Source organism: Cetorhinus maximus, chromosome 34 (assembly GCF_964194155.1).
Source record: "Cetorhinus maximus chromosome 34, sCetMax3.hap1.1, whole genome shotgun sequence".
Classification (NCBI taxonomy): Eukaryota; Metazoa; Chordata; class Chondrichthyes; order Lamniformes; family Cetorhinidae; genus Cetorhinus; species Cetorhinus maximus.
This window is the reverse complement of record NC_135912.1, coordinates 2,745,935-2,771,636: the sequence shown is the minus strand read 5'-3', so window position 1 is coordinate 2,771,636 and position 25,702 is coordinate 2,745,935. Positions and strand designations below refer to the sequence as shown.

The following is a 25,702-nucleotide window of genomic DNA, read 5'->3' as shown; positions in this document are numbered from 1 at the left end:
GAGGTGATGGAGGGGGGACGTGGTGGAGGTGATGGAGGGGGGAGGTGATGGAGGATGGAGGGTGGAGGTGATGGAGGATGGAGGGGTGAGGTGATGGAGGATGGAGGGGTGAGGTGATGGAGGGGGGAGGTGATGGAGGATGGAGGGGTGATGGAGGGGGGAGGTGATGGAGGGTGGAGGTGATGGAGGGGGGAGGTGATGGAGGATGGAGGGGTGATGGAGGGGGGAGGTGATGGAGGGTGGAGGTGATGGAGGGTGGGGGGGGTGGGGGCACCACTTTCTACCCCTCTCCTGTCTGGTAAACCCAGTAACCCGGCTCCTTGGCCAGTTTTGCACCCGAGTCCCAGGACTGAAGTTTTGTTGACAATAGTTGTTGAGAGTTGGCAACTGCGTAACGTTTTACAACTTGAGTCATCGCGTCAGCAATGAAAAAAAATAAATCAAGGCTTGACCCACATTACTATGAGCAATCTGTGCCAAGGGGCGTTATCTGCCTACTAGACAAGCCCGTCTATTCATTCCACCCTGACCTGGCCACGGCAAACATTCCCTCCCACTCCAGGCTACACTCTGCAGGATTGCCACCCGCCCTCCTCTCATTCTTCCCCCATGGTTAAGACGCGCCTTGGCTGCAGAGGGGCTAAGCAGATGGTGTCGCCGGTCTTCTTGGGGGTGGCGGCGCTGGCTGGAGTCTTGCTGTGCCTGGCCGCCCAGGTCTTGCAGTCGGTGGAAGTGGCGAGGCTGAGGAGGGAGCTGCAGGGGCTGAGGGAGGAGTGCAGCGGGTCACTGGACGTGAGTTTTGTAATCGTTTCCTACCTGTGCTGCGCCAAGTGTCAGACCTAACCCACCCCCCTGCACGAAACCGCTTCTCTGAGAAAGAGAGAGAGAGAGAGAGGGGGGGGGTCAGGAGCTGGTTGTGTCTCAGTCTCAATGGGGTTAATTATTATCTGTTCATTATTGATTAGTTTGTTAAAGTTGCTGCAAAAGCTTTTCAGATGCCATTGCGGAAATCAGAGTTTGATCTAGCAGTGCAAACTCTGGGGTTAAATGTAGTGATAGGTTGCTGCAGGAGGGGTGGGGAGGTGAGGAGGAAATAAAATTGCTGCGATCTGGAATGGACTGTTTCAGTATCTGAAGCAGCTCATGCCCAAATGCAGCAAGACCTGGACAATATCCAGGTTTGGGCTGACATGTGGCAAGTAACTAACATTCGCGCCACACAAGTGCCAGGCAATGATCATCTCTAACCAGCTCCCCTTGCATTAGCATCGCTGAATCCCCCACTATCAACATTCTGGGGGTTTCCATTGACCAGAAACTGAACTGGACTAGCCATATAAATACTGTGGCTACAAGAGCAGGTCAGAGGCTAGGAATCCTGCAATGAGTAACTCACCTCCTGACTCCCCAAAGCCTGTTCACCACCTACAAGGCACTAGTCAGGAGTGTGATGGATTACTCTCCACTTGTCTGGACAAGTGCAGCTCCCACAACACTCAAGGAGCTCCACACCATCCTAGACAAAAGCAGCCTGCTTGATTGGCATCCCATCCACAAACATTCACTCCTCCACCACCGATGCAAAATGCAAGCAGTGTGTACCATCTATGAGATGCACTGCAGAAACTCACCAAGGCTCCTTAGACAGCACCTTCCAAAATCACGACCGCTACCGTTTAGAAGGACAAGGGCAGCAGATAGATGGGAACACCACCACCTGGAAGTTCCCCATCAAGTCACTCACCATCCTGACATGGAAATATATCGGCCGTTCCTTCACTGTCTCTGGGTCAAAATCCTGGAACTCCCTCCCTAACAGCACGGTGGGTGTACCTACACCATATGGACTGTAGCAGTTCAAGAAGGCAGCAGCTCATCACCACCTTCTCAAGGGGCAATTAGGGACAGGCAATAAATGCTGGCCTTACCAGCGATGATTACAGCCCATTAAAAAAAATAGAATTTTTAAAAAACGGCAGATTTAATAGCAATTTTCCAAGGGGGATTGGATAAATACTTGCAAAGGGAAAAATGTTGCTGGGTGATGGAGAAAGAACAGGGAAGTGGGGTGCGCAGAGAGGGGTCTATCAGAAAGCCCTGTCACAATGGACCCAATGGCTTTCTTCAGCAAGGAGGTATTTCAGGCTGTGTAGAAATTTCTACAATGAATGAATCTAGAAATTTCTACCCACTGAAGTAGCGCAAAGGCTACAATTTCTTAAGTTCTTGATCTTTTTTTTATTATTAGTCAACTTTGGGATTTGACTTATGATCTCCCACCGATTTCTGACCCACCCAAGGTAACAGTCTTACCTCAGAGCTCTCCAATTATGGCTTGCCAACTCGCCAGGATTTCCTCAAATCAAAGGAGGAATCAAAGATTGATCCCCATGCCAAGGATGAGCCCGGGAGAGAGAAATCAAACTGGGCTTTTAAAAGATGTTTTCTTTCCATCGCCAACCCACCCCACACCCCACCCCAGCCCCATCATTTAGTTTAACCAGTTTTTAAACCATCTGAGAGGGGTTGAAGAGATCAGGTTGCTCGGCTGATGAGAACACGGGTTCTGTCTGCCCTTCTGATTGGCCGTGGGGAGTGGGAGGGTGAAGAAGGACAGGTTGGGCGACCAATGGCGGGATGGCGGAGGCGGGACGTCAAGAAACCTCCCAGATTACGTACGTCCAGAGTTGGCAACCCTCACGTCACATCATTCCCTTCAGATTGAGCCGTCAGACCTGCATTAACGACAAGAAGAATTTGCATTTATATAGCACCTTTGATGTGGCAAAACATCCCCAAGGCATTCCATGGGAGCGTTTTTTAAAATTCATTTACGGGATTATTGGGCTAGTCAAGCATTTGTTGCCCATTCCTAATTGCCCCTTGAGAAGGTGGTGGTGAGCTGCTGCCTTCTTGAGCCGCTGCAGTCCCTGTGGTGTAGGTACACCCACCGTGCTGTTAGGGAGGGAGTTCCAGGATTTTGACCCAGCGACAGTGAAGGAACGGCCGATATATTTCCAAGTCAGGATGGTGAGTGGCTTGGAGGGGAACTTCCAGGTGGTGGTGTTCCCCATGTGTCTGCTGCCCTTGTCCTTCTGGATGGTAGTCGTTGAGGGTTCGGAAGGTGCTGTCTAAAGGAGCCTTGGTGAGTTTCTGCAGTGCATCTTGTAGATGGTACACACACTGCTGCCACTGTGCGTCGAAAATTTGACACCGAGCCACATAAGGAGATATTAGGACAGGTGATCAAAAGCTTGGTCAAAGAGGTGGTTTTAAGGAGGGGAGAGAGAGAGAGAGAGAGTTGGGGAGGTTTAGGGAGGGAATTCCAGAGCTTGAGGCCCCGACAGTTGAAGGCATGGCCACCAATGGTGTCATAGAGTCATAGAGGTCTACAGCACAGAAAAAAATCCATTCGGCCCATCGAGTCTGCGCCGGTCAAACAAGTACCGAACTATTCTAATCCCATTTTCCAGCACTAGGTCCATAGTCTTGTATGCCATGGCATCGCAAGTGCCCATCCAAATACTTCTTAAATGTTATGAGGGTTTCTGCCTCCACCATCCTTTCCAGTTCCAGATTCCCACCACCCTCTGGGTGAAAGAATTCTTCCTCACATCCCCTCTAAACCTCCTGCCCCTTACCTTAAATCTATGCCCCCTGGTTATTGATCCCTCCACCAAGGGGAAAAGTTCCTTCCTGTCTACCCTATCTATGCCCCTCATAATTTTATGCACCTCAATCATGTCCCTCCTCAATCTCCTCTGCTCCAGGGAAAATAACCCCAGCCTATCCAATCTCTCCTCATAACTAAAACTCTCCAGCCCAGGCAACATCCTGATAAATCTCCTCTGCACTCTCTCTAGTGCAATTACATCCTTCCTATAATGTGGATTCCAGAACTACACGCAATACTTTAGCTGTGGCCTAACGAGTGTTTTATACAGTTCCAACATAACCTCCCTGCTCTTATGTTCTATGCCTTGGCTAATAAAGGCAAGTTTCCCATATGCCTTCTTGACCACCTTATCCACCTGTCCCGCTACCTTAAGGGACCGGTGGATATGCACACCAAGGTCTCTCTGATCCTCAGTACTTCCCAGGATCCTACCATTCATCGTGTATTCCCGTGCCTTGTTTGTTCTGCCCAAGTGCATCACCTCACACTTATCCAGATTAAATTCCATTTGCCACTGATCAGCCCATCTGACCAGCCCGTCTATATCCTCCTGTAATCTAAGGCTATCCTCCTCACTATTTACCACCCCACCAATTTTTGTGTCATCCGCGAACTTACTGATCAACCCTCCTACATTCAAGTCTAAATCGTTTATATATAGCACAAACAGTAAGGGACCCAACACCGATCCCTGTGGAACCCACTGGACATAGGCATCCAGTCACAAAAACACCCCTCGACCATCACCCTTTGCTTCCTGCCACTCAGTCAATTCTGAATCCAATTTGCCAAATTGCCTTGGATCCCATGGGCTCTTACCTTCATTATCAATCTCCCATGCGGGACCTTATCAAAAGCCTTGCTGAAGTCCAAGTAGACTACGTAAAATGCATTGCCCTCATCTACACACCTGGTCACCTCTTCAAAAAATTCAATCCAGTTGGTCAAACATGACCTCCCTTTAACAAAACCATGCTGAGTGTCCTTGATTAATCCCTGCCTCTCCAAGTGTAGATTAATTCTGTCCCTCAGAATTGCTTCCAATAGTTTCCCTACCACTGAGGTTAGACTGACTGGCCTATAGTTCCCTGGTTTATCCCTTCCTCCCTTCTTGAATAATGGTACCACATTGGCTGTCTTCCAGTCCTCTGGCACCTCTCCTGTGTCCAGAGAGGTATTGAAAATTATTGCCAGCGCCCCTGCTATCTCCTCCCCTGCCTCACTCAGCAGGATGGGAACCATTTATCCGGGCCTGGAGATTTATCTACTTTTAAGCCTGTCAGACCACTTAGAACCTCCTCCCTTTCTATGCTAATTTCTTTAATTATATCACAGTCCTTCTGCCTGATTTCCATACCCACGTCATCCCTCTCACTTGTGAACACCGACACAAAGTATTCATTTAGAACCCTACCTACGTCTTCTGGCTCCACACACAAATTACCACTATGGTCCTTAATGGGCCCTACTCTTTCCCTAGTTATCCTCTTACTCTTAATGTACTTGTAAAATAACTTTGGATTTTCCTTTATTTTACCTGCCAATGTTTTTTCATGCCCCCTTTTTGCTCTGCTAATTTCCTTTTTAAGTTCCCCCCTACACATTCTATACTTCTCTAGGGCTTCCGCTGTTTTGAGCCCTCGGTATCTGCCATAAACCTCCCTTTTTCTCTTTATCCAACCCTGTATATCCCTCAACAATCAGGCTTCCCTGTATTTGTTGGTCTCATCCTTTGTCTTTACTGGAATATGTTGACTCTGTACTTTCCCTATTTCCTTCTTGAATGAGTCCCACTGCTCTGACGCAGATTTACCTAAAAGTAGCTGCTCCTAGTCCACTCTGGCCAAATTATATCTGATCTTATTAAAATCAGCCTTCCCCGAATTTAGAATTCTGATTTCTGGCCCATTTCCATAACAACCTCGAATCGAACATAGCTATGATCACTATCTGCACTATCTTCCCCACTGATACCTCTACCACTTGCCTGGCTTCATTCCCTAAAATTAAGTCCAGGACACCCCCACCCTCTCTTGTAGGATTTTCTATGTACTGGCTTAAAAAGCTCTCCTGGATGCATTTTAAGAATTCCGCTCCCTCTAAACCTATCACACTATGACTAACTCAGTTAATGTTGGGGAAGTTGAAATCCCCCACTATTATTACCCTATTATTTTTACACTTCTCTGAAATTTGCCTACATATCTGCTCTTCTATTTCTCTCTGACTGTTTGGGGGCCTATAGTACACTCCCAGCAATGTGATTGCTCCTTTTTTGTTTTTAAGTTCTACCCGTATGGCTTCATTTGAGGAGCTTCTAAGGTGGATTGGTGGAAACGGGGATGCTCAAGGGGCCAGAGTTGGAGGAGCACAGAGATCTCGGATGGTTGTCGGACTTGGGAGGGGATTACAGAGATGGAGAGGAGGCAAGGCCTTGGAGGGGTTTGCACACAAGGGTGGGAATTTTAAATTCAAGACATCGCTGGACCGGAAGCCAGGATAGGTCAGCGACAACAGGGGTGACGGGTGAACAGGAAATGGTATGAGTTAGGACACGGGGCATTGGTGGATGTACTTAATGGGCTAGATAGTTCTGCTAGGGTAGCCAGTGCACACTACTACCGGGTGTGCAAGTAAGCATGCCAGGAAACGTGACGGCATTGTTAAACGAACTGACACTAAAGGAGAGGTCTTGGGTCTCAGCCAACAGTGGTTGATAGGTTAACCCTCCTCACCAGCCTGTTGGCCTTCCACAATAGCATGTGGAGATCAAGATCCAAAGACAAATCTGTGCATCATGGCGGTGAGTAATGCACCTTCTGACTCCCCAAAGCCTGTCCACCATCTACAAGGCACAAGTCAGGAGTGTGATGGAATACTCCCCACTTGCCTTGTTGAGTGCAGCTCCCACAACACTCAAGAAGCTCCACACATTCCAGACACACCGCAGCAACTCACCAAGATTCCTTCGACAGCACCTTCCAAACCCACGACCTCTACCACGTAGAAGGACAAAGGCAGCAAATACTGGGGAACACCACCACCTGGAAGTTCCCTTCCAAGCCACACACCATCCTGACTTGGAAGTATATCGGCCGTTCCTTCACTGTTGCTAGGTCAAAATCCTGGAACTCCTGCCCTAACAGCACGGTGGGTGTACCTACACCACATGGACTGCAGCGGTTTGAGAAGGCAACTCACCGCCATCACCTCAAGGGCAATTAGGGATGGGGATTAAACGCTGGGTTAGCCAGCACTGCCCACATCCCATGAAAGAATTTTTAAAAAAAGACCATTTGGTAGAAAAAACGAGCAAGCAATAAAGGATGCCAACTTTGGTTGAACCGGTCGTGGAGGTTTGACCTTATGACCTTCAACCCCCGTCCCCCACACAATTGGCCGCTCAAGAGACCTGCCCTCCGCCAGCCAATCGGAAGGCGAGTAGACTCTTTGCTACCTGATTGGATGATTCTCAGCTCAGCCAAACCGTCTCTTTAACCCCATCCCCGAATTCTTTTGTGATGGTGGGGTGAAAATCTTCAAATAAAATTTCAAAAAGGAAGGTGAAATTCTCTTTTAAAGGCTCCAATGGGTTTCCCAGTCCAGACTTTCACTTGCTGGAGATTAATGAAGACTCCAGGGAAGAATTGGAGGATTTGTGACCCCTTATTTGGGGAGCAGGGGAATTGGTGATTTTTCACACTGGCAATGTCCATTCCAGTGATTCTCACTTTAGCTAGAACATTCTGCGGTGACACGGTGACGAAGGCATTAAACTAATGGGGCCTTTGTTCTGACAGTTCCTGATGTAAACCCTGTGGTTCTCTTTGCTGATTTCAATTTTTATTCATCTGTCCTGAAGCATCAAGAGGCTGGCATTAACCCAGGAAGTGCCGCTTTTCAAACTGAACTCTGAGAATCACGGGGTAGGGCGTAGAATAAGGAGTTGTTAATTGTTTTTAACTCATTCATGAGATGTGGGCATTGCGAGCTAGACCAGTATTTATCACACATCCCTAGTTGCCCCTTGAGAAGGTGGTGGTGAGCCGCCTTCTTGAACCGCTGCAGTCCCTGTGGTGTAGGTACACCCACAGTGCAGTTAGGGAGGGAGTTCTAGGATTTTGACCCAGCGACAGTGAAGGAACGGCGGGCAGTATATTTCCAAGTCAGGATGGTGAGTGGCTTGGAGGGGAGCTTCCAGGTAGTGGTGTTGCCATGTGTCTGCTGCCCTTGTCCTTCTAGGTGGTAGCAGTCATACAGTTGGGAGGTGCTATCTAAGGAGGCTTGGTGAGTTGCTGCAGTGCATCTTGTAGATGGTACACACTGCTGCTACTGTGTGTCAGTGGTGGAGGGGGTGAATGTTTGTGGATGGGGTGCCAATCAAGTGGGCTGCTTTATCCTGGATGGTGTTGAGCTTCTTGAGTGTTGTGGGAGCTGCACTCATCCAGAAAAGTGGAGAGTATTCCATCACACTCCGGACTTGTGCCTTGTAGATGGGGGACCGGCTTTGGGGAATCAGGAGGTGAGTCACTCGCTGCAGGAGCCTCTGAGCCTCTGAGCTGTTCCTGTAGCCACAGTATTTATATGGCTGGTCCAGTTCAGTTCCTGGTCAACGGGAACCCTCGATGTTGATGCTAATCCTCCTGGAGAATCCGGGAAATAAAAGATTAATCTCATGGGGAGTGTTTCACGTCGCATATAATAACAATAAGGGACATATCTTAACAGATTGTTTTTGATACATCAGAGTTCCTGTGGTGCAGTGGTTAGCACCTCTACCTCTGGGTTTGAGTCTCACTCCAGGGAGGGAATTGTCCCAGAATCGCACTAAGTGCAGTAGTGGGCATGTAAAACAGTATTTCACCTGCTGGCTGCAATGGTGGGTTTTCACGTCATATAGGCCCCTTCCCACCTCATTATTCATGCAGTTATGGGAACCACCTTGTTTTGCTGCTACACTGACACCTCACCGCTTCCTCAGGCCAGGTGCAGCCATGTGCACTGCTCTCAACGCTTGAAGCCCCGGACCTGCTGCACAGAACACACGGCCCCGAAAGGCAAGAGGACTGCAGCCCATCATTCTTCCGACACGTTCCTTTTGGACGCCGTGCCGCGATGTCCTGGACTCCGCTGTGGCCGCAGGAGGCCCATCGGTGTCACCACTCTGGCTTGGGAGGCAGTGGTCGGCGCCAACACGGCACAGAAGAGATTCACCATCCAGGGCAGAAAGAAGATGAATGATCTCACCCGTGCCGCCAGTCATCACTGTAAACTCACAAGCCCATCACCCATTCACTGGCATCTCATTTGCTGCCAGCTCAAGGACATCACCACTCACTCTCTCACACACACACACCCTCACACCTCCATCTGGCCTCATCTCCATCTTGAGGCCGCTTGCACAGATCAACACGCGCCCCCTTTCCCCAGTACGGCCCTAGTCCCGCAGCTGTTGAAAAGCCACCCCGCCTAACAGCTGGTCTGGTAAGTAGAGACCTGCCCGTGAGCCCCCCCTTAAAGTGATGTGGTGCTGCCTGCGAAGCCTGGCTGCCACATGCCGAGGTGCCCAGATGATCCAGCATCGGGGACTGATTCGGGCAGGTAGGTACGATGATGAAATGCAACTACATCAAAATTGCCTTCCCGATACTGGACAGCAGGAATCGCGGCCCGCCATTGACGGGCGCAGTGGACGATCGCGAACTTGTTTCACGTGAAACCGATTTTTGGCCTTCCCGTCATATTGTCCGCTCAGACCACCAATGGGAGTGGACGATTCCACTTGATGGCCTTGGAAGGTGAGTGCGTGATGTGGTCAGACAGGTTGATGATCAGCCTGTAAATCCTTTCAATACCCCTGATGGCAGGTGATTAGAGTGGGAGAGTTTCTTGGTCAGATACTGCGGAAGGCAATGGGAAACCACTGCAGTATTTGCCAAGCGTCATTGGAAGTCCATGGTCACCAACGCCCTTGTAGGGCAAAGTACCTGAAAGAGGAGGAGGTTTTTGATAGCTAGACATAGAGAAGATGGTTCCCTATGTGTGTTTGTGTGTGGGTGTGCGAGCATGCGTGGTGGGAGGGGGTTGCTGGAGGTGAAAAGATGGGCTTTGGTAAATCCAATCAGAAATTCAGGAGAAACTTCTTTACTTAGAGAGTGAGAATGTGGAACTCGCTGCCATAAGGACTGGTTGAGGGTGAATAGTATAGGTACATTTAAGGGGAAGCTGGATAAACACGTGGGAGAAAGGAATGGAAGATTAAGTTGACAGGGTGAGATGACGAGGGGATGGGGGGGGTGGTTTGTGTGCAGCATAAACACCAGCACAGAGCAGATGGGCCAAATAGCCTGTTTCTGTAAATTCTATATAATGAAAGTGATGGAGATGAGATGTTGGATGGGTTGTGGGATTCGGGGGAGAATGACCTTTTGACTAAGAGTCAAGAAGAATCCAATTGGGCAAGGAGGAGTGTATTCATGTTCCGACTGGCTGTGGGAAGGTGGGTGCCATGGGGATAAACATATCAGGCAACCAATGGGATGAGAATAGGGGTGAGGAGGCCAGACATGATGAAACCTCCTGCAATATGACCTGGAGTTGATGAGCCAATGGACACAATCTCAAAGTGAGTTATTAGGAAAGTCTAGGGCTGGTGCCAGGAAATTAGGCAAACATGGATTATCTCATGGCATCCAGATAAGGCAGCGAAGGCCAAAACATTTCAGGAAAAGACTGAGTTCAAGCAGAACATTTTCCTCAACCACTTTCTGAACAAGTCAATAGTAACCATCCATTGAGAATTGGATAAATATATATACACAATGAAACTCTGATGAACTGAATCCTTGGGGGATCTGCCCACAAATCCATGTTAAGTGGAGTTTTGTGATGGCCGGAAAGGCTTCATCCTCACATGCTTGTGTCGCTATGTAACCCAATATGCCTACAACCATGGTCTATGTGGCAAACAATGGATTCAAATGCTAAATGAAAACAGAATGAATGAGGAAATGTGTGAAAAATTCTTTATTCAGTTTGTTCACACGTTACAATGGCCTGACCTTGTGAAAAGCCGGAGCTTTGCGTTGAAAAATGTCACGTGTTTAGTTCCAGAAGAATTCCGTCATCTTTTTTCTGCTTAGTGTGATGTCTTCAGATGTGCGTGATACAGTCAGCCATGTTGTCTTAATGGTCAAACATGTTTTCAGGCTTTTGCGCTGCGGTGTGAAATCCCGGAGCATCTCTACAGCCTTGGTGGCATTGGCGAGGGAGACAGGCAGGTGATCGGGCGGGCATTCCTCAGACTCTTCAGGGTCATCGGGCTCCTCCTCGGCTGAAGAGCGTTCTCCACCTGCGATTGCATCATCTGTCCGTTCTGTCGGGCGGCTGACGGCACTGCCCGCCTCTGGCAAAAGGCGGTGAAACGATCCGGTTTCACCCGCGTTCAAAATATCTCGCGTTCAGGACGTGGGCGGGGCCACGTTGCGGAGCCAGTCGTCTGCCGTTGCTGCCATAACCACCACACCCTCGCCACTTACACCGCGGAAGACGATGTCATGCCTCGTCTTGAATCGGTCCAGCCCTCCCGTCACTGCAGGTGAACCGCGTGTGGCGTGTGCTCTAACTCTGCTCTGATTGGTCGGCATGGCCAAGTTCACCAGGAGTTAGCAGTGCAGGATTCTGACTAGTCGCGGGCATCGTTTTACGGGATTTAGTATTGTGCCGGCGGGAATGGTTGACTGCTTCGGCATAACTGGAATTTCGCGTCATCCGAGTTTGACTCGTGGCGATGTCAGTGCGCATGAAAGGGGTAACATTTGCGGGGGCGGGGGGAGAGCGGGATTAATTGGATAGCTCTTTCAAGGAGCTGGCAGAGGCACGATGGGCCAAATGGCCTCCTGTCCTCTATCATTCTACGATTCTTAACAAAATCCTCAGGATGTCATGGAGCCAATAACAGGCAGCAACTTAACAGTTAAAACTTAGTGGAAGTTAATTCGACAACAACCTGCATTTGTGTAGCACCTTTAGCATGGTAAAACATCCTAAGATGCTTCACGGGAGCACCCTGAGACACAATCTGACGCCAGAGCACATAAGAGGGTATTAGGACAGTGGACCAAAAGCTTAGTCAAAGATGTCGGTTTTAAGAAGCGTCTTAAAGGAGGAGAGAGCGCGGTGGAGAGGTCTTGAGAGGGAATTTCGGAGATTAGGGCCCAGGCAGCTGAAGGCACGGCTGCCAATGGTGGAGCGATGGAAATCAGGGTGTTCAAGAGGCCAGAATCGGAGGAGTGCAGAGATCTCCCCGGATTGGTGGGGGCTGGAGGAGGACAGAGTTAGGGAGGGGAGTGCTGGTGGTGGGGGGAGCGGGGGTTTTGGGGCAAGGCCATTGAGGGATTTAAAAACCTGGACGAGAATGTTAAAATGGAGGCCTTACAGGACCAGGCACTAATGCCAGTCAGCATTACAGGGAGTGAACGGGACTTTGTACAAGGCTCTTTTCTGTTTCTCTTTCTGTTCAGAAAGCATATGGCTTTCTGCATCTTCCCCTTTAACTCTCCCAATTTCCTATCGGAAGCAGTATTTTTGTCCCGTTGCTCAATGTTCACAAATTTCAGAGAGAATCCTCAAAGTCAGCAAAGGGACAGAAGCTATTGCTCTGATCAAACACTAACTTGGCCCTAATTTTTCTTTGCAAGGCTGACAGCTGACCCTTGGCGTATTTCCAGAACGTTCTGTCTCTTGTTTCTTGGTAGGGGTCTGGGATTTGACGGCTGATCTCTGAGGATATTGGATAGCCGAGCCTGTGCCTGAGGTTCTCTGGCCAAGGCCAGCCCTACCCCCACGCACCCTTCAGTCCTTCTAGCCAACAGTAGGCTGCCAAAGGCCGATTTCTCAATATAAATTCCTTTTCCAATTCCCGAAAAGATTAATTGCTGATTCTAAGCCAACTGGACAAGGCTCAAGAGCAGCAGGGGCACTTATCAAATGTGGATGATGCCCCTGTGGTTAACTTGCAAATAGCATCGAAAGAAAGAACTTTGCTTTGCACCTCTTCAAAGTGCTTTACAGCCAGTGAAGCACCTTTTGAAATGTCACTGTAGTCGTGTAGGACACAAGGCAGCCAGTTTGCGCACAGCAAGATCCCACAAATGTGGTAACGACCAGACAATCCGTTTTTTTTAATCTGATGTGGATTGAGTGCCACCCATTGGCTCCAGGGGAATCTCCCATTGCCCTTCTTCAAGATAGTGACAGAGGGATACTTTACATCCACTTGAGAGGGCAGACAGTGACCTTAATTCAGTACCACATCTGAAAGGCTGCACCACTGACAGTGCAGCACTCCCTCAGTACAGGCGCTGGGGTGGGCTGGGGTGGGGGGGGCGCGGGTGTCAGTCAGGATTATGTACTCACGTCTCTGGAGTGGGACATAAATCAATGGCATTTTCTAGAACAGAGGCAAGAGTACTCCCCACTAAGCCACAGCTAACACTGAAGTCTTAATGGGACTATGAGGTGAGATCTGGTTAGACCAAGTCCCAGACAGCATTCTATGCTGCAAAAGAGGAGGGGGTCATATTAAAAAGTCTCTTGTCTTGTGCTGTACAATTTGGGAATTTTCTGGATTACCTCCCTCAGAAATTGAGGCCCAAACTACACCTGTTGACCTTGTGTTTTTCGAATGACCCTCTGACCCTGGCTCTACCCACAGGTCCCCCCTGCGTTGGCTAACACAAGGCCACCTGGCTACACCTCACCCACACCTCGGCTCTGTGACCCCACGCATCCTGCTTGCTCACACAACAGGGAACCAGAGCGGCAAGCACTCCGTGTGGAACGAGACTCCGAGAGGAAGTGGAGGCACAAACAGAGAAGTGAGCATAAGAGTCTTTAGTCTCCTTTTCTTTCACTGTCTGTCAGCCGGGACTGCACAGGGCTTTAGACCTTGACTGACCTCAGGGGCTGTGTACCAATCTCAGAGCCTGTGTACCAATCTCAGAGCCTGTGTACCAATCTCAGAGCCTGTGTGCCAATCTCAGAAACTGTGTGCCAATCTCAGAGACTGTGTGCCAATCTCAGAGACTGTGTGCCAATCTCAGGGTTTGTGTACAAATCTCAGTGGCTGTGTACAGATCTCTGGGGCTGTGTACAGATCTCTGGGGCTGTGTACAGATCTCTGGGGCTGTGTACAGATCTCTGGGGCTGTGTACAGATCTCCGGGGCTGTGTACAGATCTCTGGGGCTGTGTACCAATCTCAAGGACTGTGTATCAATTTCAGATGCTGTGTATCAATTTCAGATGCTGTGTACCAATCTCAGGGGCTGTGTACCATTCTCAGGGGCTGTGTACAAATTTCAGGAACTCAGTTCCAATCTCAGGGGCTGTGCACCAATCTCAGGGGCTGTATATCAATCTCAGGAATTGTGTACCAACCTCAAGCACTGTATACAAATCTCGGGGGCTGTGTACCAATCTCAGGGGCTGTATACAGATCTCAGGAGCTGTGTACCAACCTTGGGCTGTGTATCAGCTTGAGAATATATAAACCTCAAGGGCTATGTTCCAATTTCAGAGGCTGTGTACCAATCTCAGGGGTAGTGTACCAATGTCAGGGGTGATGTACCAATCTCAGGGGTAATGTACCAATTTCAGAGGCTGCGTACCAATCTCGGGGGCTGTGTACCAATCTCGGGGGCTGCGTACCAATTTCGGGGGCTGCGTACCAATCTCGGGGGCTGCGTACCTATCTCGGGGGCTGTGTACCAATCTCAGGGGCTGTGTAAAAAACCTCAGTGGCTGTGTACCGATCTCAGAAGCTGTGTACACACCTCAGAGATTGTGTACCAATTTCAGAGACTGTATAAATCTCAGGAGCTTTGTATCGATCTCAGGGACTGTGTACAGATGTGTGGGTTCGAATCTCACTCCCAAGACTTGAGAGCACATACCATAGACTGACACCCCCCCCAGTGCAGCACTGAAGGAGTGCTGCATTGCTGGATAAGACCATAAGACCATAAGACATAGGAGTAGAAATTAGGCCATTCGGCCCATCGAGTCTGCTCCACCACTCAATCATGGCTGATAAGTTTCTCAACCCCATTCTCCCGCCTTCTCCCCGTAACCTTTGATCCCCTTACCAATCAAGAACCTATCTATCTCGGTCTTAAACACACTCAATGACCTGGCCTCCACAGCCTTCTGTGGCAATGAATTCCATAGATTCACCACTCTCTGGCTAAAGAAGTTTCTCCTCATCTCTGTTCTAAAAGGTCTTCCCTTTACTCTGAGGCTGTGCCCTCGGGTCCTAGTCTCTCCTACTAATGGAAACATCTTCCCCACGTCCACTCTATCCAGGCCTTTCAGTATTCTGTAAGTTTCAATCAGATCCCTCCTCATCCTTCTAAACTCCATCGAGTATAAACCCAGAGTCCTCAAACGTTCCTCATATGTTAAGCCTTTCATTCCTGGGATCGTTCTCGTGAACCTCCTCTGGACCCTCTCCAGGGCCAGCACATCCTTCCTGAGATACGGGGCCCAAAATTGCTCACAATATTCTAAATGTGGTCTGACCAGAGCCTTATAAATCCTCAGCAGCACATCCCTGCTTTTATATTCTAGTCCTCTCGAAGTGAATGCCAACATTGCATTTACCTTCCTAACGACCGACTCAACCTGCAAGTTAACCTTAAGAGAATCCTGGACTAGGACTCCCAAGTCCCTTTGCACTCCAGATTTCTGAATTCTCTCCCCCATTTAGAAAATAGTCTATGTCTCTATTCTTCCTACCAAAGTGCATGACCTCACACTTCCCCACGTTGTATTCCATCTGCCACTTCTTTGCCCATTCTCCTAACCTGTCCAAATCCTTCTTCGGATGTACCGCCTGTGAGATGCAAAGATAAACAGAAGCCCCTCTGCTATCTCACAGCCACTATTCTGAAGAAGAGCAGGGGAGTTCTCTCCGGTGTCCTGGGGCCAATATTAAGCTCTCACCAACATCATTAAACCTGATTAAAATATAAAATGCTGGAAAAACTCTGGCAGCATCTGTGGAGAGAGGAACAGAGTTAAAGTTTGAAGTCCGTGTGACCCTTCTTCATCTGAGTCATACAGACTTCAAACGTTAGCTCTGTTTCTCTCTCCGCAGACGCTGCCAGACCTGCTGAGTTTTTCCAGCATTTTCTGTTTTTATTTCCGATCTCCAGCCTATGCGGGATTTTGCTTCGCTAAACTGATTGACTGGCCATTATCACATTGCTGTTTGTGGGAGCTTGCTGTGCACTGATTGGCTGCTGCGCTGCCTAGGTTACTACACCTCAAAAAGTTCTCGATTGGGTGTAAAGTGCTCTGTGGCGTCTTGAGGTTGTCAAAGGGGCTACTGAAACGCAAGTCCGTGCTTAACGTGTCGACAAGTCTGCATCTCGCCAATCCTTTACAAATGTTCTCGCAGCTCATAAAGTTCCTCTGGTATTGGAAACTGTCCCTCAAACTAATTCAGCCCGGATGGACCTACTCTTGGGTTGAGGTAGAGAGGCGAGCTTTTAATCTGTGCAGACTGTCCATCTCTTTACTGATATGAGTGGCCATTTCTGTTTAAGTAACTCACCATATCCTGGAATTCAAATACAGCTCGATAAAATCTGTGTTAAAACAGCAGCAACTGCTTGCATTTATATAGCGCCTTTAACGTGGTAAACCATACCCCCCCCCCCCCCTCCACAAAGCCGTTTCATGGTTGCGATTATAAAACAAAACTTGACACTGAGCCACATAAGGAGATATTAGGACAGGTGACCAAAGACTTGGTCAAAGAGGTAGGTTTTGAAGAGCTTCTAAAGGGAGGGGAGAGAGGGAGAGAGAGATGGAGAGGTTAGGGACGGAATTCCAGAGCTTAGGGCCCAGGCAGCTGAAGATATCAATGGTGGGTCTAAGACTGGGGCAGGGAATGGACGAGAGGTCACTTGTTGGAGGGACACAGAGATCTCAAAGGATTCTACATAAGAAATTAGAGCAGAATTTGGCCATTCAGCCCTTCGAGTCTGCTCCGCCATTCAATTAGATCTTATCTTTTACCTCAACTCCACTTTCCCGCCCTATATCTTAATTCCCTTAGTATTCAAAGATCCATCGATCTCAGCCTTGAATATCCTCAATGACTGAGCCCCCCTGAGATAGAGAATTCCAAAGATTCACAACCCTTAAAGTGAAGAAATTTCTCCTCATCGCAATGTAAAATGGCTGACCACTTAGTCTGAGGTTGTGTCTCCATGTTCTAGACTCCTCAGCCAGGGATACCATCCTCCCAGCATTTACCCTTAATAATTTTATATATGTCAATGAAATCACCTCTCATTTAGCGAATATATGGCCTAATCTACTTAACCTCTCCTCACAGGACAATCTTCTCATCCCAGGGATCAGCTTGGTGAGCCTTTGTTGCATTCCTTCCAAGGCAAGTATATCCTTCCTGAGGTACAGAGACCAAAACTGTACCCAGTACTCAAGGTGTGGCCTCACCAAAGTCCTGTACAATTGCAGTCATTCTCCTTCACTCTTATCTTCCAATCCCTTCAATGAGGGCTTGAGGAGATTAGAGTTAGCGCTGAAATGAAAGACATGTTGTCGAAGCTTTTGTTTTGCACTCATCAGGGCAAATGCAAGATCGCCAAATTTCAAACAATCACAACAACTTATGCTACAAGGGAAAAGGGAATCATTCCCCGTTGCTTTCTCCACGGCAACACCTTGGCCAATCAGAGTCAATTTGCTGACCTATCAGCACCCTTTTCTCCTGTAGTATAAATTGTTGTGATCATTTGAAATTTGGCATTCTTGGGTTTGTCCAGATGAGCGCAAGAAGCTTCAGCAACCTTTTTTTGGTGATATTCAAGTTCAAGTTAGAGTTAGGGAGAAAGGAGGCCATGGAGGGATTTGAACACTGTCTTATTGTGTGGTTGGTTTGTTAATATCCCAACTCATTGTAAGCAATGCCACGGGAGGGGTGAGGGGTTGCGGGGCCTACTATAATCACCATAACTGATCCTTGTTCTCATTACTTACAGGAAGAAACTCATTAATCCACCTGGTCCCATCCTCTTACAGAACACAGGGTGAGTCACATGACTGTGACATGTAGGTGGCTGGACCGTCAACAGTCATGAACAAAATAAGGGGCATTAGTCCCAGGGAACAAAATTCCAGAGCCTTGTATCATCCATTGAACCTCTAGAGATTCCATCAGGGATGTGTGAGAGGGAAGGTTTGAGGTAATTGGGAGGGGGAGGGGAGGCGTGTGGGAGGGAATAAGGACGGGACAGGGGAGGGGGGATACAGTTGTTAGTGGGGGAGAAGGAGGGAAGGGGTTGGGAGGAGAAGCAGACAGAGGTGGGAAGGTGGAGGGAGGGAGAGTGGGGAGGGGAGAGGGAGAGAAAGAGAGGAGAGGCAGGGGATGGGGAGGAGTAGGGAGAGAAGGGTGCAGAGGGGTTGGGAAGGTAGAGGAGAGTGAGAGGGGAGGGAAATGAGGGAGGGGTTGCAGTGGGAGTGGGAATCTGGAACACTGTCCCTATCAAAAAAGCTGTTGAGACTGTTGGAGGGAGGAGGGTGGGATCAATTAGAAAATCCTAAATTGAGATTGATAGATTATTTGTTGGGTAAGGGGGTTAAGGGTTATGGGGCTCAGGCAGGTAGATGGAGTAAAGACGCAGATCAGCCAATTATATTGTCTGAATATATAATTTGAAAATCTTTTCAAAGTAATGGCGACTTGTGGAAAAACCTTTTCACATGGCGAGTGGTTAAGGCCAGGAGTGCACTGCCTGAGAGTGTGGTGGAGGCAGCTTTAATTGAAGCATTCCAAAGGGAATTGGGTTGGTATCTGAAAAGGAAGAATGTGCAGCGTTATGGGGAGAAGGTAGGGGGCGATGGCACTGGATGAGTTGCTCATTTGGAGAGCCGGTACAGACAGAAAGGGCCAGACAGCCTCCTTCTGCGCCCTAACAATTCTGACTCTGTGAGATCCAATTGAATGTCGGAACAGGTCCGCGGGGCTGAATGGCCTCCTCCTGTTCCCAAGTTCCATGATGCTAGGGGAGTGTGTTGGATTTAGGGGTTGGGGAGGGGGGCCATGTGGTAGACCAGAGGGGAAGACTGCACAGTGAGGCCGGGGTGAAGCGTCTCAAGGTGATTTTCATGGGGGCAATTCAGCTCAAGGACAGTCAGGTGCAGCATGATGTAGAATATCCAGTGATGCCCCAATGGTAAGTGGAGGTGCATAGATGACAACTAGGGACAAGATTGGGTTAGGCTGTGACGCCAGCTACTGTTCTTGCCTTGCACTATTCACTATCCTGGCTTCTCAATGATGAGTAAGGTATGGGAAGACATCCAAGTGATTGAGGAGGGGAGGGTAGATACAGAGAGAGACTTGAGGAAAGTTGGTAATATTTATCTGAATGGTAATGTGCTTTCTCTTCCATGCCCTCCCCTCCCCCTCCCCCGATGCTTCATGTAGGTGATAGCACCATTATTCACTGGCAGAAGACCTTACACACCGGGGAATCCTTTGAACAGAACAACAGTACGATCGCCATTAAAGGGAACGGTTACTATCTCATTTATACCCAGGTATGGAGAGGGCTGCATCCTGCAAGCAGTCAGAGGCTCAGGCCAGGCGCTTTGGTTAGAGATGGGTGAAGCACCTTGCCCCAGGTTGAGCTGAGCTTGAGAGAGAAAGAGAGAACGAGGGAAGGAAAGAAATAAAGAAAGAATGAACAAATGAATGAATGAGCAGATGAATTACTAAATAGATGAATGAACAAATGTATGAATGAATGAACAAGTGAATTAACAAATGTATGAATGAATGTATGAATGAATGAATATATGAATGAATAAATGTATGAATGAACGAATGTATGAATGAACGAATGTATGAATGAACGAATGTACGAATGAACGAATGTACGAATGAACGAATGTATGAATGAACGAATGTATGAATGAACGAATGTACGAATGAACGAATGAACGAATGTATGAATGAGCGAATGAATGAATGAACGAATGTACGAATGAGCGAATGTATGTATGAATGGATGACTGAATGAATGATTGAATGAATGAATGAATTGCCAGCTGTTGAGGGATGATCCAAAGCAGTTCATGTTTAGTGAAATGACTTTGAGCTTCTGCAGGAAAGGAAAGGGAAGATTGTTGGTCAGCAAACTGTGCAAACTCCCTGCTCTGTTTGTTGTCGTACAATGGCAAATTGGGTAGCATTACCTCCAATTCTGGGCACGACATTGTAGGAAGAATGTCAAGGTCTTGGAGAGGGTGTAGCAGGGATTTACCAGATGGTACCAGGTATGAGAGACTTCAGTTGAAGAGACTGGAGAAACTGGGATTATTCTCCTTAGAGCAGAGAAGGTTAAAGGGAGAATTAATCGAGGTGTTCAAAATGATGAGGGGCTTTGATAGAGTAAATACGGAGTAAGTGTTTCCAGTGGCAGGAGGGTCGGTAACCAGTGGACACAGATTTAAGATAATTGACAAAAGAACCAGGGAGGGGGGATGAGGAGAATTTTATTTACACAGCGAGCTGTTGTGATCTGGAGTGTGCTGCCTGAAAGGGCGATGGAAGCAGATTCAATACTTTCAAGAGGGGACTTGAGTAGATGTTGAAAAGGAAAAATATTGCTACAGGCCAATGTTTCCACATCTGGCCCATCAGTGAGCAGGAGTTGGTGATGTTGTCATTCCCTCTTTTGAGAAGGGGGTACAGAAAGTCACACTGGACTATAACTAGGGACTCTGATGGGGATAGGAGGTGGGAAGGGGCTTTGTATAACTCCAATGCTGACTGGTCTATTCCAACATTTTTTTCCTCTTTGCCCAGGTCCTGTATCAGGACCAGACGTTCGTCATGGGTCATGTCGTGAAGAGGAAGGAACAGAAAAGGCAGAAGGAGGGAGAAACGCTGCTCAGATGCACGCAGAATATGCCAGAGGAACAGCCTTTCAACACCTGTTACAGTGCAGGTAAGTACACGTCCCCTCTTCTGCTATTGGCTCGTGTTCCAGTGTAGGAGTGGGCCCATTCACACCATCTCCCTGGTTGTCGGAGGGAAAGTGCCCTGAGGACCACTAATGGCTGTCTCTGTCCATCTTGTCTCACCCTCTGCTGTTCCTGTGGATTGTCTAAATCTATATGATACCAAAATGCCCACTTGGAGCTTTAGACTAACGTTGGGGGGAGGGGGGGGCGGTGTGGTGGGGGGGTGGAATTTGGCCCCAGCAGTGGCGTGCCATGGGCGGGATGGGAAAATTCGGAGAGCGGCCAGCTGCTTTCCGAATTTTCCCATCCCAACCGTTACAATGCCCGCCGCTGGCAGGGCTGGAAAATCCCGGCCATTCTTTTAGCAAATTGTCATCAAGAGAGCTCAGAATTCAACAATCGGGTGAAAATATCCATGTTAATGGTATGTGAATTCTCTGCTAAAAATTTCTTTCCTTAAGCACTTCTTCTGAGCGTACATTTAAATTATTGTCAGTGATAGCTGTTATCATAATAAAACGTCACTGAATATCTACTTGTAATGCACCAAACCCTATTGTAACAGCATCAGAAATAGGAGCTGGTGGAGGCCATTCAGCCCCTCAAGCCTGCCCCGCCATTCAAAACGTTCGTAGCTGATCTTTCACCAGTCCTCCGACTTAATTCCTTTAATGTCCAAAATCTATCCATCTCAACCTTGAAGAGACTCAAGGACTGAGCATCCACAGCTCTCTGGAATAGAGAATGCTGAAGATTCACAACCCTCTGAGTGAAGACGTTTCTCCTCACCTCAGTCCTAAATGGCCGACCCCTTATTCTGAGACTGAGGCCGTGTTCCAGACTCTCCGGCCAACCACGTTTCAGCATCTACCCTGTTGAACCTTCTCAGAATTTTAAACATTCTGATAAAATCGCCTTTCATTCTTTTAAACTGGATAATTATAGGTCCATTCTTACTTAATGTCTCCTCATACCCTCTCAACCCAGGAATCAATCGAGTGAACCTTTGATGCACTCTTTCTGAGGCCTTCCTTAGGTAAGGAGACCAACTATCTACAGTACTCCAAGTGTGGTCTCACCAAAGTCCTATATAATTGCAGCAGGTCTCCCTTACTCTATTTTGAGGAATAGCTTACAAATTAAGAAAATCTATCCTCTGACAAAGGAACAGGAGGCGGCCATTCAGCCCCTCAAGACTCTCCTGCCATTCAATGGCTGCTCTGCATCTTAACTCATCTACTCGCCTTGGCTCCGTAACCATTAATCCCCTTACCCGACAAAAATCTACCAATGTCAGTTTTGAGATTTACAATCCTGCCAGCGGGATTTTCCACTCCCGCCAAAGTCAATGGACTTTTGTATGGCTCGCTGAATTTTTCAGCCCCAGTCCTGCTGTCAAATTCTGCCCCTAGACCCAGCAGCTTTTGTTTTGGTGGAGGGAGGGGACGGTGCTGAAGACTTCCAGATTCCCACTCCCCTTTTCGTGAAGAAGTGCTTCCTGACATCTCCCCACCCTGAACCAGAGAAAATAGTTTCTCTCTATCTACAAATGCACTAGTTGTCTTAAACACAGCCAACAGTGCCACGAGGTGACAAATCTTAACCTGTTTGTATCAATTCTTGTTACTGGACATTTAGGCTATCAAAGAAAAAGACTTGCATTTCTCCAGCTTCTTCCACAACCTCAGGAAGTCAAAGCGTTTTATAAAGACTTAAATAGTTTTTGAAGTGTAGTTACTGCTGTAACATAGGAAATACAGCCAGGTTGCGCACAGCAAGATCCCACAAACATCGCTGTAAATGTGACAAATCACTAGATAATCGACCTTTTTTAGCGATGATGTTTGGGTATAAACATTGGATCCTGTTCTCTCCTGTTCTCCTTTCAAATTGCGCCAAAGGACCTTTTACATCCATCCAAGAGGGGAGACGGTTGAACATTGCAAAAAACGCCACCTCTGCTAGTGCAGCACTCCCTCCCAGAGTGTCTGCAAAACACCATAGATCACAGCTGGAGCACTGTGTTCAATACTGGGCACCACATCTTAGGAAGGTTAGACAGTATCGTATTATCAGAATGATACCTGGATGCAAAGAGTGAAATTACTACACGAGGTTACACAAACTTGGAATCCCTTGGAATTTAGAAGATTGAGGAGTTGATTTGATTGAAGATTTCAATGGGAACTGGTCGGGTAATTAGAGAGAAACTATTTCTGCTGGCTGGAGAATCTAGGAATAGGTGACATATAATTAGTATCAGGGGTGAAATTCAGAAACTCTTCTACACACAAAAATGTGGTAAGACCATGAAACTCTCTTCCAGAAATGGCAAACCAATGCTAGGTCAATAGTTAATTTTAAATCTAGGATTGTTCGGTTGTTGTTAACCAAAGGCATTAAGGGATACGGGGCAAAGGTGGAGATATGGGGATCAGCCACGATCGTGTTGAATGGCAGAACAGGCTTAAGGGACTGAATGGGCCTCCTCCAGTTCCCTCTTCTTCAGTTCTCTGCACAAAGGCAGCGCTGACCCACTGCGCCATGACCTGTAGGGCAAGGAGGCAGGTCCGGAATCCAGCCCAGCCAGAATAGGGATTGAACCCCTCTGGTGTTGGCACCAATCTGATCCACGCCGGTCATCCAGCCAACTGAGCTAGTCAGCTCCCCAAGGAGCCTGAGCTTTACACTTTTACATGCAATACATGCATGTTGTAGCCTGGAGCTATGGATGGTGACGGTAGAGCTCCAATTTCTTTCCATCACATGGCTGACCAGGAATCACTCCCACTCTTACTGCCCGCAACTGCAGTGTGTTAGAAGGATTTACAAGTTGATGTCTGTTTGGCCAGGTTATGAACACACCTACCTTGGCCATCAAGTCCTGGGGTGGGATTTGAACCTGCAGCTTCTGGCTCAGAGACAAGGACATTACCCACTGCGCCATAAGACCTCCACTCCTATGTTCCCATCAGCATAGTTTTATATAGAACTACATAGAATGTACAGAAACAGACCATTCGGCCCACCCAGTCAATGCCAGCATTTATGCTGCACCGAGCCTCCTCCCAGTCTTCCTTGTTGAACTCTATCAGCAAACCCTGTTTCCTTTCTCCCTTGTGGCTTCCCTGAAATGCATCTACACTATTGTACAGCGAAGGTGATATATTTTTCATGTTTTCTTTTTGAAGGTATCTATAAACTACAGAAAGGGGACATAATAGAACTGGTGATTCCTCGCAACTCTGCAAACATTATCATGGAGAAAGACTCCACTTTCATGGGGCTGATGAAGGTGTGACTGGACTACTGAAGCTCTCCTTAATAGCTTTCCCAGCAGCAGCCATCATGTGCAGTTTGGACTTGTTTTCTGTAGTCCCACTTCAAACTCTGCTAGCTCCTCTAAGCTCCATTTCAGGATCTTTCACCTTTATCTTCAAATCTCACCAGTTAGAGAGGAACATTCACTCCCCTCAGCCTGATCCGCCATTCGATGAGGTCATGGCTGATCAGGAAGTTACAATCTGTAGTATCCTCTCCAGCCCACTCCATCTTTTCCCTTTCCTCTGGATTATGGCTCAACCCTATTCTCTCCACACTCTAGAAGCACATTTCTTGGGCATTCTCTTCCAACTCACTTTCACTATCTATCTTTTGGACTCCTAAGGCCTCCTTAAAAACCCTAACTCTTAGATCATAGCCTTTTTATGTCAGGCACGGCTCAGTTGGTAGCTTAGTCACAAGATTCTGGGTTCAAATTCCACTCCATAGCTTGAACACAAAAATTAAGGCTGCCACTCCACAGCAATACTGAGGGAGTGCTGCACTCTTGGGGGGTGTTGTTTTTCTGGTGAGACATTAAAGCAAGGCCTCAACCTCCCTGCGTGAGTAGATGTCAAATACCCCCATGGCGTTATTTCGAAGAAGAGTAGGGGAGTTATCCTCAATATCCTGGCCAATCTTTACCTCGCAATCAACATCACAAAAACGGATTATCTGGCCATCATCACATTGTTGTTTGTGGGAGCTTGCTGTGCGCAAATTGACCACCGTGTTTCCTACACTTCAGGAGTACTTCATTGGCTCTAAAGCACTCAGAGACGTGCGCTGGTCATGAAAAGCGCTATAAAAATGCAAGTCTTTCTTTTTTTTCCCGACCCTACTTTCTGCTTGACCTCCAACTCTCATTCCCAATACGAGTGACGAGAGATGGCGTGAGGGGCATTACATGAGTGGAGCGGCTTGCTATAGACTTTCAATCGATTACCCCAAAGGAAAACGGCCAGCTGGTCGTAAACTCCAGGAATAGAGCAGTTTGGAATTGGTGATTATCCAGTGACTCTGGCCACTGGCAGTTGTAGCAAAAAGAGGAGGTGACAAGCTTGGTTTAAGTGTCACCCCTCTGCTTAGCGTCACCAAATCTGATTGGATATACTCCAGGAGGTGTCATCAAATCCAATCATGCTTCCTCATTGGACGCCTGAGCTGACCATCTTCACTATGTCCCACCTACTCACGCCCAATCACAGAGCGTATGCTCCTTCCTAACTGATTGGATCATCCAGTCATGTACCGTTTTTAACCCTCTCAGATACCCTTCATTACTAAAAACCACAGTGTTCCCCGCACCATTTTTTAAACCTCAATTCTTATCTTAAAAAAAGGCTCAGTGATTTGTTGACTATTTTTTGCTTACAGCAATGACCAGAAAATCAGTTTTTAATTCCTCAATGCAAATCATAGAATCAGAATCGTAGAATACAGCCCGAATATTTCTATCTCTCCAGTGAACTTTTACTGTGTTATTTGCTGATATGGTCTTTGTTGACATTTCTCTGTATTTCAGTGTTGCTCCTTTTTCTATACGTGGCACAGAATGGTTGTATTTTTATACAGTACGCCAATTCCTAGGTTTTGTAGGATGATAAAAATGTTGATGTTTATAATTAAATATATGTATATTAAAA

General features: G+C 47.7%; 1 protein-coding gene across 2 annotated transcripts; it reads left to right on the top strand.

Moving 5' to 3' along the window:
* The first annotated feature begins 630 nt into the window (after positions 1-630).
* Positions 631-25,702, top strand: tnfsf13 (TNF superfamily member 13). 2 transcript variants are annotated; one of them, XM_078533700.1, is made up of 7 exons: positions 631-792; positions 13,392-13,554; positions 17,080-17,136; positions 17,747-17,794; positions 19,195-19,307; positions 20,578-20,719; positions 23,927-25,702. In XM_078533700.1, exons 1-7 carry the CDS (start codon positions 649-651, stop codon positions 24,034-24,036), a joined length of 777 nt encoding a protein of 258 aa, XP_078389826.1. In that variant the 5' UTR covers positions 631-648; the 3' UTR covers positions 24,037-25,702. The 2 variants fall into 2 exon arrangements, with proteins under 2 accessions (XP_078389826.1, XP_078389827.1); XM_078533701.1 differs by lacking the exon at positions 17,080-17,136.

What these genes read in the sequence shown, in the direction of transcription:
- tnfsf13 (XM_078533700.1), top strand. Translation starts at nt 649, where the DNA reads ATGGTGTCGCCGGTCTTCTTGGGGGTGGCGGCGCTGGCTGGAGTCTTG. An exon ending in GTGGAGGCACAAACAGAGAA is followed by an intron (nt 13,555 to 17,079) that starts GTGAGCATAAGA and finishes CTCTCCTCACAG; the next exon opens with GACAATCTTCTCATCCCAGG. An exon ending in CAACACCTGTTACAGTGCAG is followed by an intron (nt 20,720 to 23,926) that starts GTAAGTACACGT and finishes TTCTTTTTGAAG; the next exon opens with GTATCTATAAACTACAGAAA.